Source organism: Pseudorasbora parva, chromosome 1, assembly GCF_024679245.1.
Source record: "Pseudorasbora parva isolate DD20220531a chromosome 1, ASM2467924v1, whole genome shotgun sequence".
NCBI lineage: Eukaryota > Metazoa > Chordata > Actinopteri > Cypriniformes > Gobionidae > Pseudorasbora > Pseudorasbora parva.
In genome coordinates, this window is record NC_090172.1 from 49,104,586 (window position 1) to 49,118,364 (window position 13,779).

Here is a 13,779-nt window from a genome sequence, read left to right on the forward strand (position 1 = left end):
CGTAGTCTTGACCACCTCCCACCAAAATAAGGACCGAATGGAGCAGCAGAGGAAGAAGACATTTGCACTTTACCTCAGAAATCTTTACAAAAATATCAGCGAGGATGGTTCAATAAGGTAGATTATATTGCGTAGTTCTACGTAGGCTGTAGTCTGTAGTCTGATAAAGGCCATTGTTAAGGTTGAACCCATAAACACAAACAGGTAAATAGCCTACAATTGTAGAAGCTTTTATAAACAGAAATGTCCCCACTGTGGGGAGGTTAGGAATAGATTTTTGTACTGTGTAAATTTTCCCACATTTTTCAGAAGTACATTTGGATTTATATCAGTAGATGGCAGCATTGTTGATAAAATGCAATATGTAATAAATAAATAAAAAAATCTTAACAGAAATATCGAATTCTGAAGTAAAACATGCTACTTGGTTAAGTGTAAAGTACCTTACCATATATCATGGGCGAGGCTAGCCCCATTTTAGGGGTGCTTCAGCACCCCTAAAGGAGCTCAGCACCCCTAAAACTTGGAGTAAGAAATTGGGTTATTTAAAAAATTGTTTATTCTTTTACACGGTTAAATAATGTCCAAAACACACTCCGTAGTTTGTGGTTTAAAATATATGTGTTAAGGAGGAAAATGAAAACATCCCCGCATAGCAAATGGTGTCATCCTCTACTCTAACTGCCATATATGTTATATATATATAAGCCTGTATTTGAATATTAGCTTGGGCTACATTTTCTGTCAAATGTTTTTAGAAAAAAAATGTATAATATATAGGTCTAGTTAATGTATAATGCATATTTAACAAGGAAATACTTTTATTTTAAGTTTAAAAAAAGGTACGTAATCATGTGGCTTTTAATTTTACCACCTGTTTTACTGACAGCATTTTACACCACCAAACTCATTTTAAAGGGTTAGTTAACCCATAAATGAAATTTATGTCATTAATGACTCACCCTAATGTTGTTCCACACCCGTTCTTCGGAACACATATTTTATATTTAAATATAAAATATATAATATATATATTTAAATATATATTTATATATTTAAATATATAATATAAATATAATATAAAACATATTTTATATTTTTTGGTGTTTATATTTTACACCAAAATGTATTTTCAATGCTTCAAGAGATTCTAATTAACTAACTGATGTCACATATGGACTACTTTGATGATGTTTTTATTTCCTTTCTGGACATGGACAGTATAGTGTGCCTACACTTGCATACGCTCTCGGACTAAAATATAAAATATCTTAAAATGTGTTCCGAAGATGAACGGAGGTCTTACGGGTGTGGAACGACATTAGGGTCGCCATTAGTCATTAATGACATCATTTTCATTTTTGGGCGAACTAACCCTTTAAGAATGTGTAACATTATATAATGTACATACTTTACACTAATTCCATAGTACTTTTTAATTTTATTTATATAATGAATTATTTGTTCTAGTCTGAGATGAAATTCATAAACAGATGGCTTATAGATGTCATTTCCACAAAACAAATTTAAAATATATGATTGTTTAAGTCAAGATGTAAAGATTTCCCGGCCACTTATGTATCTGGTGCTGTCCGTGGTCCTGGAAGCAATTTGTATCCAATGTAGGTAGATGTACCCAAACTCTTCAACACACCGTACTGTATGCTTCAATTTACAAAACTTTATAAGCACAATGACCACCACAGCGAGGTGTATTGCAGAATGAATGATAGTCTTTTATTAAATAAATAGCAGCTTCACAAAATGATAACATTATGAGAAGGATGAGGTTTCTTTTTTAACAAATAAACAAAAAAGGATCTGGTAAAACATTCACAGGCTATGGTATAAAAATGGGAGTTTGAACAAGGGCAGGTGATACAGGAGAAATTCTAAGGTTCTACACAGGAAAACAGCAAAAATTTACAACTTTATACATTATATATTCCTAGACATCCTTAAATGAGCATTTTTGGTCTTACTGACCAACATCAGACCATCATCCATCAAAAGTTAATTGTCTTAGTACTCTTGTCTGTTGTGCAATTTCGCTTCTTCTCTCATTCTCTCATGACCACCTGATGAGACAGCACACAACAAACCTTACATTCACAGGAGAGCGAGGCTGATTACTTCAATACCTGCTGAAAAAAAAATCAAGCAGTTTGGACCGGACTAAAGCGCAACCTGCATTACATTTTAGTATTAAAGATGCTAATTGAAATTGAATAGGCATCTTTACACCATAGATTTAAGGCTGCTCATAATTCTGTGTAAAGACGTAATGCTGCATAAAATCCAGACTAATTCATGCCTGCGCTGACCCACCTGACCCACCCTAGTATAAATGTATACCATTTAAATTGCTGTGTAATGAATGCATTTATTCAACCTCTCAGCAGCATTAAACCGTCTGTGTAAAGACACTTAACTGCCACTTCAGAAGCACTTCATTACAGTGTAAATTTGGCATATGACTTATACCCCATTGTTCTGCTAGGTCTGGTTTGCTAGGTCACTGTGAGAAGTGGTTTGCAGTCATTTCCTCTCATTGTAAGGCCAGGAAATAAGACGTGACCCTCAGCTGTATTACCGTTTCACTGCCACTCAAAGGATTCAGCATGTCCTCCTGGAGGAGTTTACAAGTTACTCAAACAATGATCTGACTTGCAATTATGTTTAGACAGCATAGCTTCATCCACATTGTAATGCATCCCGTAACTTTTTTTTTTTTGGATTCACACTAGGTAATTACACTTTTTGTAATTGCTCAACTGACCACATGAGGATGCTATGACTCTATCTTGAATGAACTGCTGTCTCGTGAAGTCCAACGCTGCTTTAGTAAGAGACTGGATGCTCATGCAGTATTTAATGGCGTTCAAACATCTGAACTTGTTAACACAAACAAACTCACACACACACACACACACACACACACACACACACACACACACACACACACACACACACACACACACACACACACACACACACACACACACACACGTACATTACATTCCATCTCCCTTTTCTGACCGTAGTCAGATTATTGTTTCTGTAGCTTACATTCTGTGCTGTGATACAGCTGAGTCGATGAGAGTTACAAGTTCTTGCAGGTGTGACATCTGCTCAAGTTCTAAACATCACTTGGAGCTCGGTCACACCCTGTCCTATTTTCTCACGTCAAACTAAAAGACATTTTTCAGACACTGCTGGTGTGTTCTGTGTGACTGTGACCGCTGCTGATGGAAAGCTCTGATATTCCCGGTTTCAGCTCCAGTCCGGGGTCAGTGTCCAAGTCATGGGGCTCCAGATTTCGGATTCCGTTCCCATCCCCATTGCGGCAGTTACTGTTACGGTCCATGGAAACTTTTTCGCAGATCAGGATGGGTATGACTCCAGCGTGGGATGAACAAGGAGCGTTTATAGTGATGGGTTTAAGCCCCACCTGTCTATACTGGCAGTGCAAGTAGCTTGAAAATGCTCTTCGGTAGGTCTTGTTAAACAAAGTGTACACTAAAGGGTTGACACCCGACGAGATGTAGCCCACCCAAACAAACACATTGAGCAGTTCCGTGAGCAGAGGCTCATTACAGGCTCCACTGCAGAGGACATACATAACGTTAGTAATGAAAAAGGGACACCACATGAAAAGGAAGAGGAAGAACACTACACCCAACACTTTGGATGCTCGCCGCTCGTTCTTGATGGCCTGCATCATGCCTCGCCGCCCGCGGGCTCCACCCGGGTCCCGTCCAGAGGGCGAATTCATTTGAGACGGCGTTTCTGAATTCGGAATTATCGAGATGGTGTCCGGGGGCACGGTCAGGCCGAGCGTGTTCCCATCGCTGTTGCTGATCCGTAGACAGTTCAGACTGTTGCGACGTGATGGAGCCGACGGAGGGGCCAACTGGGAAGTAGGTGGAGCTGGTGGCTGCAGTGGCTGCTGAGAAGAGGCTTTGCCCTCGTAGAGGAAGACTGTGGCCTGACGCTGAAGTGCTTGGACGGTGAGACAATACGTGACCACCATGATGACCAGAGGAATGAAGAAGGCAACAAAAGAGCCGACCAGTATGAAGCTTTCCTCGTTCAGAGCACAGATGTCGTTTATAAAGACCTTATCTCTGTTACGCAGTCCGATCACTGGGATTGGCATTGAGATACCTGGAGTTGGGAAAAGTAAGAGAGAGAATGTTAAACAAATATACATAAACGCATGAGAAAGACAACTGGAATCCAAAATGCTGTAGACAAAAGCAAATCAACACTCAGACGAATCCTATCTCTTATCTGGCTAGATCCGTATTGCTGATGGTTGAGATAGAGGGCATCTTATTTAATTAGAGCAGATGAATCAGACTGTCAAGGCACACAGGACCCTTAATGCTGTGTTGGATCCAGAAAAGAATAAAATAAACATTGGGCTCATGTTCAAACAAGAGATAGGTTAGATGTGAACTCCCTGTTCATCTACACTGTCATAACTGTCTTTTTTTCTTGGCTGAAAAAAGATGAATTAAAATATAAATATCTAATGGAAGAACTGCAATAAAAAATACCTTTACATTACAACTAACTGAATAAATAAAAATAAATGTAATATTAATAAAAGCTAATCCAACATATTAATAAGTAATACTTAACTAACACTGCACCTGTGTGGGTGAGAGAAAGAGAGACACTATGTCCAAGAAGAGTGTGTGTAGGCTTGCATTCATTTAAAAGCAAAGCAGGGAGAGAAGAGTTTATTTTTCTAGAAAGAAGTCTTCTACAATCATTAAACCATCGAACACGACTGCGAATTGGATCAATCCAGACTATCCTCTATCCTCTTCCGTCGGAATGGATCAATCGCAGTCACTCCACATTAGAGTCACACGTCTCTAGAGGGCGCTAAAGCAGACGCATGCAAACCCTTAAGCGTTCCACACACATTGACAGACTGTGGTTTACCTTATTGAACAGTAGGTGGTGATCTTCACTGCAAGTATGTGATTACCAGACCACAAACATTCAATTAATCTACTCTGAATTTAGAGCTGGGCGATGGAGAAAATCACCACAATCACCAAACCGCATGTTATACAATGTCATTTCAAACCGTTAGCTGGAGCCTTGAAAAACACAACATAATCTGGCATTCTGAGGAATCCTGTGAGACATGAACACATTCCAGTAATAGATTCAACAGGACTGCAGTGACTTCAGTAGGTACGAATGGTACAACTGCTCAATCTAAAGACCTTGACTGACATTGGAAAATAATGTTGTGTTTGTGCTTTCTTCTGCAGGATTTTCAGGCTGCTGCTCTGCTGGTTATCTGGGATTGCTGCACCATTCCAGACATTTACATGTTTGCTTTAGTAAGAAATAACGTATTTTAATGAAATCCATCAATGTTTTTCTAACCTATTGAAATGGTCCAAACTGCAGCGATCTTCAGCATGGCCTTGGTGCGGGAGTTGAAGCGGCTGTGCTCGATCGGATTACGTATGGCCACGTAGCGGTCGAGGGAAATGGCACACAGGTGCATGATGGAAGCAGTGGAGAAAAGCACATCCAGATATATCCAAATAGGACAGAGAGCGCTGGGCAATGGCCAGGTATAATCTGTAAAGATACAGAGAAAGAGATTGCTTTGTAAACATCCTTAATGAAACATATGAAGAAGAGCTAAAAGAGACAGAAGGCCTGCATGGCAGATCACATTATAAAAGTCCAGACAACTGACTTCAGACCAAGAGCTAAAAAAGACTGTTATGTCAGCAGGCTTAAAATAACTAACATTAAGAAACAGTCAGGTTATGTAAAAAGCAAGTCATTTAGAGTTGTGTAGGCTCAAGGATGAGAGAGAGACACACACACACACACACACACACACACACACACACACACACACACACACACACACACACACACACACACACACACACACACACGCACGCATGGTCTTCAGTAATAATACCAGACTTATAAGACAGACAGTTCTGGTCCTGGTTCTGATTTGTTAGTAGGTTTCCAGTTGGCTACAATGCTCAAAAGCGTCCTTAATGTGACGTAATACAACTAGATTTTTAGAGTGGTTTCGCCTGTCACCGCCAAGATGTTGTGGTTGGTTGCCAGTGAATTGCTATGCTGTTGCTAGGATGTTTTGGGTTGTTGCCAGGACATTTGCTAGTGTGTTTCTAAGAGCTAGCCTAGGTGCTTATGTAGCCCAACTCAAAAGATCTCATCTCTAAACCCTATCATTCGAGTTAGTATTCACATTTATTCAGGGAAAGCTGCACGTCGACAACTTTAATAGTCATTAAAGTCTTTAAAGTCTTTAAAGTCATTTTTGTTAATTTTAGTTTCAGAAGACAAAGAATAAAAAATGAACAAGAGTTGACAACAAGTGGTGATACCTAAAATGAGTGTTGTAGTACTTGAGAGCAGATTTGATCTCCAACTGCAGGGATATCACCAAATTGCCAGAGCATTGTCTTATTTATTTGTTGAAAACATTAATGTGATTTGATGTAAAACTCCCTGCTTCAAATGCAATCAATTACCAACTTCTCATTTGATTTCTTTTGTGCCACATCATTAACAGGGTCAAAAATGTCACCAAAATTAATACAAATACCCATTACATTCAAGATATGATTGCAAAATAGTACTTGTGAGATCTTTTACATTATAACATGATATAATTAAGCAATATCATAAAAGTAAGTGAGTCGTTTTTCACAAATATGAGCGCGATTGCAAATGTGATTCATCATAAAATTACTTATGCAGTTGTAATTTTGTTCAATCTTGGCCTGCCTTGGTCTTTGTCTCATCAAAGGCTTGGTCTCAATACATACTGGTCTTGGTCTCAGTTTAAGTGGTCTTGTCTACAACATAATCTCTAATTCATCATTTTCTGGCTTCAATTGATAGGCTTGTGACAAAAGTGGCCAAATGAAAATGTCCCTCAGAACGGGCATGCTGTAATGCAGGGTCAGATACTCTTATAGCAAGGTCTACAGGTCTGAAGGGGCATGTCTGAGGGTTCGAAGACATTAGCGCCAAACAAGGTGTGAGTCACTGTCAATTTAACGTTTTATTGAAGCCCATGACAAGCACAGGCACTCTAATCATGGACTGAATGAGGCTGGTCCAAATCCAGACAGCATTTTAGAGCTCAGAACACCTGGACTGAAGATGAGGGGAACGTCTGATGCCAAGTTATCAAAATAAACGATAACAGAATTCTCTGCCAGCGTGGGACCAGCAAGTGTTCTGACACAGATGTCAAGTGAGGGGTTTCCTCTCCTCATTTATTTGTTCCAATCTCTGCGGTAGACCTATTCTCGTTCTGCTGTCCACAGAGCAGGCAATTACACCTGTCCTAAATGAGAAAAAATGACAGCAGCAGATCCGTGAGGTTACCGATTATAGGCTTAAATAAAGGGGGAGACAAAAAAAACTAAGTGGGATAAAGAGGAGATGGGGTATGTGGTGGAAGGTGAAAGTGAGAAGGGAAGAGATTAGGTCAGATTCAACCCCTCAACATTTTTTATTCCTGCAGGCAGAAAAAAAGTTAGACAGTGTTGTGAAGTAACTAAAAGTAGTGATCACAATACATCACCGATTTAACACTGTTTTGATACATTATGTTGCTCATTCAACCCTAACTGAAGCAATAATCAAACATATTTTCCAGTTATCAGTTAGCATTGGGAAGTTCAAATCATTCCATCCATTATAAAAGTAAGGCAGCAGCTATTTGCAGATTGTAGAATCTAATATGTAATATGTAATTGTGGTTATGGGTTTTGAATTCATTTTGAATTAGTTAATAGTCATGTGCCCCAACAAGTAAAGTCATAGCATAATGATACCTATATAAATAATTAGCTAATGATTAATTAAGCAGACAACTGGAAGTTGAAATGCATGGCTTTGACCCCTCGTGGTAATTAACACATTCATTTACATTATTAGTTAATATAATATGTTATAAAAGGGGGTGGGGGGGGGGCGGGGTGGGGGGCGGTGAAATGCTGTTTCATGCATACTGAGCTTTTTACACTGTTAAAGACTTGGATTCCAAAAACTAATGTTGGACGTTTGATGGTGCATTTCTGTGTCAAAAATACTCCTTCCGGTTTCTCACAAGTTTCGGAGAGTTTTTTTCGAGTATGGCTCGGCTTGACGTCCTTGTATGGGCCGTACGGGCTCTTCTCCCGGTAGGGTGCGCGCACGCGCGTGTGACTAGAGCAAGAGAGGAAATGCACGCCCATAAACACTCTCAGGTGCAGATCCAGTCGTCCGTGAACACTTGTATCGTTATAGTCCGCGCCGCGCCGCGCTCCACTGTACTCCTATGGGTGACATCAAGCGACTTCAACGCTTCAGCACAGCATTCCGGGAAGGCAGCGCTGCATTTGAACCGATTTGAACGCAGAAATGACGGGAAGCTTCACAACATCGCTTCAGTCCCGTCGCAAAGTGGATTTCCACGTCACTGCTGTCACAGGACTTCACGAAATCATACCAAAGAAGTGTGTTTTTGACGGAGCGGTCCCAGCGATAAAAGTTCGGTCCTGCTTTGGAAGCAGTCGGTAAGTAAAACTGCTTCAAAGCTTTTAAAACAGCCCCCCCCCCCCCTTTAAGGAATTAATACATTATGACACATTTAACTACACTCAAAAAAACTAATTGGACAAACTCAATTTAATTGAGGGCAGGTTTTCCATCCAATAAATATGTGTAGACCCAAATCATAAAAATCTTATTCATGCAATGAAATGTAATTTAGTTGGTCCAACTCAATTTGATCTAAAACAGTTTAGATTATATTTTTATACTTATGACTTTTTTTGAACGTGTCAAACTTTCATCATCATACACAATGTATATAATTAAAATTGAAGAAAAGGCTGGTGTAACACCTCATATTAGCATAGCTCACTGAGTGGCCACAGCCTAAGCCCAGGCGCCACTCTTCACCAAAATAGTAACCACAAAATAAAACATTACAGAAACTGCTCTAAATGTCCAGCATAACTGAACATTAAACACTAACATAAACTAACAACATCTTTCCCTTTACAGAAAACCATAAAATAACACTTTAATCCCTAAATTTACTCTAATTTATAATTTAGTCCCTTGCAATGCATGTTGGGAACTACATGATCCACTGCCCAGTTAGTTATGTCAACACAAATATTCCATGTAGTTTTAACACAAATTAATTAAGAAAACTTCAGTTTTAAATATATTAGGTTAACTGAACACAATTAAATTAAATTGTATCAAAAGTAGATTTGTTTAAGTAACGTGAGCATCATTGAAAAGTGTCATATCTATGAAGGACCTGAACCATTTTTTTGAGTAGATAGATTCATTAATTAATTAATTTAGATTAACTTAGAGTGAATAGATGAATAATTAGATTAAGTAATCATGAAATTGTTATTATAATAACAATTTTGTGATTACTTAATCTATTAATCATATAGAATCTTCATAGTTGTTGATGCAGTAATCATTAATAAATTGGTTAGTTCATTATTAGTAATACATGACAACTCATGATTATCTGTGTATTAATTAAGTGTGAATTAATGCATATTAGTGCACCCTTATTGTTCAGTGTTACCAGAATGTCATATACACCTAGATGGCAAACATCATCGGTTTGAACGAATACATACACAATCGAATAGTTAAAGAAGCTGTCTCCTATGCCAAGGATATATATATATATATATTCCAACCTATGTTTATATATTAGATATTTTTATTCAAAGCAACTTGATGTGTTTTTCTTGCTTTAAAGGTATATATTTTGTTAGCATCTCTGTTACCTGGTAATTAAATCCAGGACATTCCCATTAGTGCCATAATTTACCAATGATTCAGACAGCAGTTGATATGTTGTATTGTTCTGTTTTGGTGGGGCTGTATAAGAGTGAACACAAGAACTGTGGGGTTGAAACATAATTAACAGGGCATGGGGGAAACATTTCCTCACATGTCAACATTCAACTTCATCTGATTTCTGGGCTTTCTGTTGATGAGAAAAAGCCCACATGCACTCTAATTTAACTGTCTTTCATCCCTTGATTGGTCCAGCTGCCTACGGCCCTTTGCATCTTGCTTTGATTAATAGGAACAACTGATAACTCAGCCCTGATTTGCATGTTTAGTAGATACATTTCTCTCTTAGTGCAGACAGAGATAGAGTGTTGGAACACTACAGAAACATAAGAAATCAACTGTCGCTTTCACTGACATTAACTAAGGTAATGAACTCCTTAGGTTCTTTCAACGATTCACAGATATCCATGATGAAAAACTTAGCTTATAGCTTTGCACACTTTTTACACAAACATTTTTCCCTCAGTGATCCTCTAATAGTCTAATACTTATCTAATAATGCTCTTGTAGCTCAGCTAGTGGTGCTAGCAACAGCAACATTAACGGCTCGATTTCAAGGGAACATGCACGCACGCAAATATATAGAGTTTGAATGCATTTGAAGTTGCTGTCCAATGCATAAATGTAGATGTCTAATATCCCATATTTTAACATCCAAGGTCATCTCATTCAGCAAACAGCAAAATTCACACACGGTTTATAAAATAAGTATAAAACAACACACTTGAATGGCAGTTTTGAACTAATTTACATTTAGACAAATTTGTGGCCAATTTCTATGAATTATTATGATCTCATTTTCTGAGAGTTAGATTTAGTGGCACGGTTAGGCACTGACCTTTCGTACTAAAAAATAATTTAAATGTTTTTGAATGAATTCAGACAGCCGACCCCCCAGCTCGCCAAAGCATAAAATAATTACATTTTCTCTTGAGATGGTTGGATAATATTATACAGTGCAAAGGTGTTCAAACCCCTTCATTTTCTTCTTCTTCAGATTTGCCTTGTTAAACTACTTTGAATAACTTTTTCCCACATATATATTTACACTCAATTTACCATAATTGAAAAAAAAAAAAAAAACAGATTTGTGATAACTTTGCAAATGTATTAAAAATAAACAAAAAACGTTTTTTTTTAAATATTAAGGGGTTTGAATAATTTTGCAAGGCACTATACACACAAAATAGTTAACTTAATGGAAATATTAGAAAATTAACATGATATGTATAAATAAAATAATTTTGTCAAATGGGCTGGAAGAAAAACTGAGTTGATGTGCAGCATTAAAAAGAAACTTGACCTTAATACGCCCAGAACCACCTTTCAGACGTGAGACAGAATTGGTTTGTGAGATGTCTATCGCTCCAACACCATCTGAGCTGCTGACTATCAGAATTGCTCATCTTTCTAACACTGTATGTTCCCAGAGGTAATCAGTCTAATACGTCTCTCCGATTTCATTCCTACTGCACTGTCTTTGTCCGTCTTTCGCTGATCCTCAGCGATATGGTTTCTATGCTTCCTCCAGAATGTAATACATGTGAGCAGGATACGACACTCCATCATAAACCCCATATCTCACCCTCTTTTTCATCCGTTTTTGAGATGATGCACTGGAACTGAACACCCGACTCGCACAGATTAAACAGACTGAATCAAGGTCATATGGCTGAATCTTTTGAAAGTCACAAGCTAGCTCAATCACATATGTGATGCGCTCCCCTACCAAACACACGCACAATCACACACACTATTAGACACCGTAAATGAAATGAGGAGTGTGAAATTCATCATTGTCTCATCCACTGCAGTGGAAAACTATTTTATGTCAGTGTGTGTGTGTGTGTGTGCGTGTGTGTGTGTGTTTGTGTGTAGACATAGGCGTGTCTGAGTTTACGAGCGTGAGAGCATTCGTATGTGGGTGTCTGAGTGTACACGTTCACACATTCTAACGGTTGATGATATTTTGCTCTGACAGCTTGCTGGTAATGGCCATCACAGGCTTACTGTTTATGACAACAAGCAGACATGCAGCAGAATCCCTCCACTCCATCTTTATCTGTTCAATCTCTGGGTGCTTGTGTGTGCGTGTGTATCTTATCTTCTGGTTGTAAGACACTAAAACCCTAGACACATATGGGTACGGTTACACAAGGATGCTCTAATTTTGTCAGTACAGTATACTGTGTGAGAGGCTGCATGTTGTATTTAGATGTAATGCGTGTTTGAGTTTTTATAAACACTCCTCTATGTGGTCTGCATGCCAAAACAAGGTTATTGTCAATAACTAATATTAAAACAGAGTCTCTTATTCATTTGTTCCCCATTTTAGTAAATCCTGGCCACAATTTATTCATGAATTCATGAGTTTTAGTTTAAATCATGGGGCGGGAGTGGCTCAGGTAGATTGTCTACAAACCGGAAGGTTGGTGGTTCGATCCCCGGTCCACCTGACCAAGTGTCGAGGTGTCCATGAGCAAGACACCTAACCCCAGCTGCTCCCGACGAGCTGGATGACGGCTTGCATGGCTGACACCGCTGTCGGTGTGTGAATGAGAGAGTGAATGGGTGATTGTGAGGCAAGATGTAAAGCGCTTTGGATGGCCATGGGTCTGTTAAATTTACCATCATGGACAAACTAATTATTTCCCTTGTTTTAGGTAAATCAAAACAAGGAAACAAATAAGTAAAATGTGGCCATGATTTAAAGGCCCACTGATGTGCTTTGGAACGCGCAGCATTATTCAATGTGTTTACGTAATTTTCCCTGAAACGGATCCAGCTGTAGCAGCTCCTCTCCTTTTTTGAAACAGCCAATAGCGTTTCCTTTAATACACAGTTTGACTAGAGCCTCTCTGTTTGGTAAAGCCAGTTTCCTCTAACTGTTTATCATCATAATCTCCTCCATATCGCTTTGAAATGCAGCATTCTGTGCAGATATGAGCAGGCCGGTGACGAGTGGTAATGAGTACCAGCTGCGCGGCACACCGGTCTCGTCTCGCGACCAAATGACGGGAGCATAAAAGGTGAGCGAAGGCAGCGAGACGAGACCTGTGTGCCGGAGAGCTAATAAAATATTTAATCTCAAGACAATATTTTGTGTCTAATTTATTTGAGACTAGTAGCCGTGTAATAAGCGGGATAATTTACACCCAGCCGGTTGTTATCGCAGAATAAACCCCTTCTGAGTGATGCAAGACCCCTTCGCGTCGGGGTCCTGATCACTCTGTCGGGGTTTATGTAAGGGATAATGTACACCCAGACGGTTGTTATCGCAGAATAAACCCCGACAGAGTGATCAGGACGCGAAGCGGAGGGTTCTTGCATCACTCTGAAGGAGTTTATTCTGTGATAACCTGCTGGGTGTACATTATACCGCTTATTACACGGCTACTAGTCTCAAATAAATAATTATTACACACAAAATATTGTCTTTCTTGAGATTTCCTATTTTATTAGCTCTTACGCAAAGCTTCCGCGAAGAAAAACAGTTCCATCTTCTTTAAGCCTTTATCTATTGCTGAAGATTTGATGAAACCAAGCCTATGATTTACTCACCCTCAAGTTATCATAGGTGTATATGACATTCTTCTTTCAGACAAATACAATCTGAGTTATATTTAAAAAGTCCAGGCTAACGTTAATCCAAGCAGTAGTTGTGTTTGAAGCCCATAAAAAATGCAGCTGTCCGTCAAATAACGTGCTCCACATGACTCCGATGGGTTAATAGAGCCTTCTGATTCGAATCGATGCGTTTGTGTAAGAAAAATATCTATATTAAAAACGTTATAAAGGAAACCTGCCTTGAAGTCTTCCATTGTAACCCACGGCTGTTTAAGCCACAAGATGGGGCCACCG

General features: G+C 38.9%; 1 protein-coding gene across 8 annotated transcripts in view; it reads right to left on the reverse strand.

Moving 5' to 3' along the window:
- Positions 1-3,068: 3,068 nt before the first annotated feature.
- The window catches only part of htr2cl1 (5-hydroxytryptamine (serotonin) receptor 2C, G protein-coupled-like 1), a 234,385-nt gene continuing 223,674 nt past the window's right edge, over positions 3,069-13,779 (reverse strand). For all 8 annotated transcript variants that reach the window (XM_067444561.1, XM_067444586.1, XM_067444541.1 and 5 more), the window contains 2 exons: positions 5,413-5,613; positions 3,069-4,167 (listed from right to left, as the gene is read on the reverse strand). In XM_067444561.1, coding sequence (XP_067300662.1) covers positions 3,206-4,167; positions 5,413-5,613 — 1,163 coding nt within the window. In that variant the 3' untranslated portion in view covers positions 3,069-3,205. The remainder of the gene's footprint in view (positions 4,168-5,412; positions 5,614-13,779) is intronic.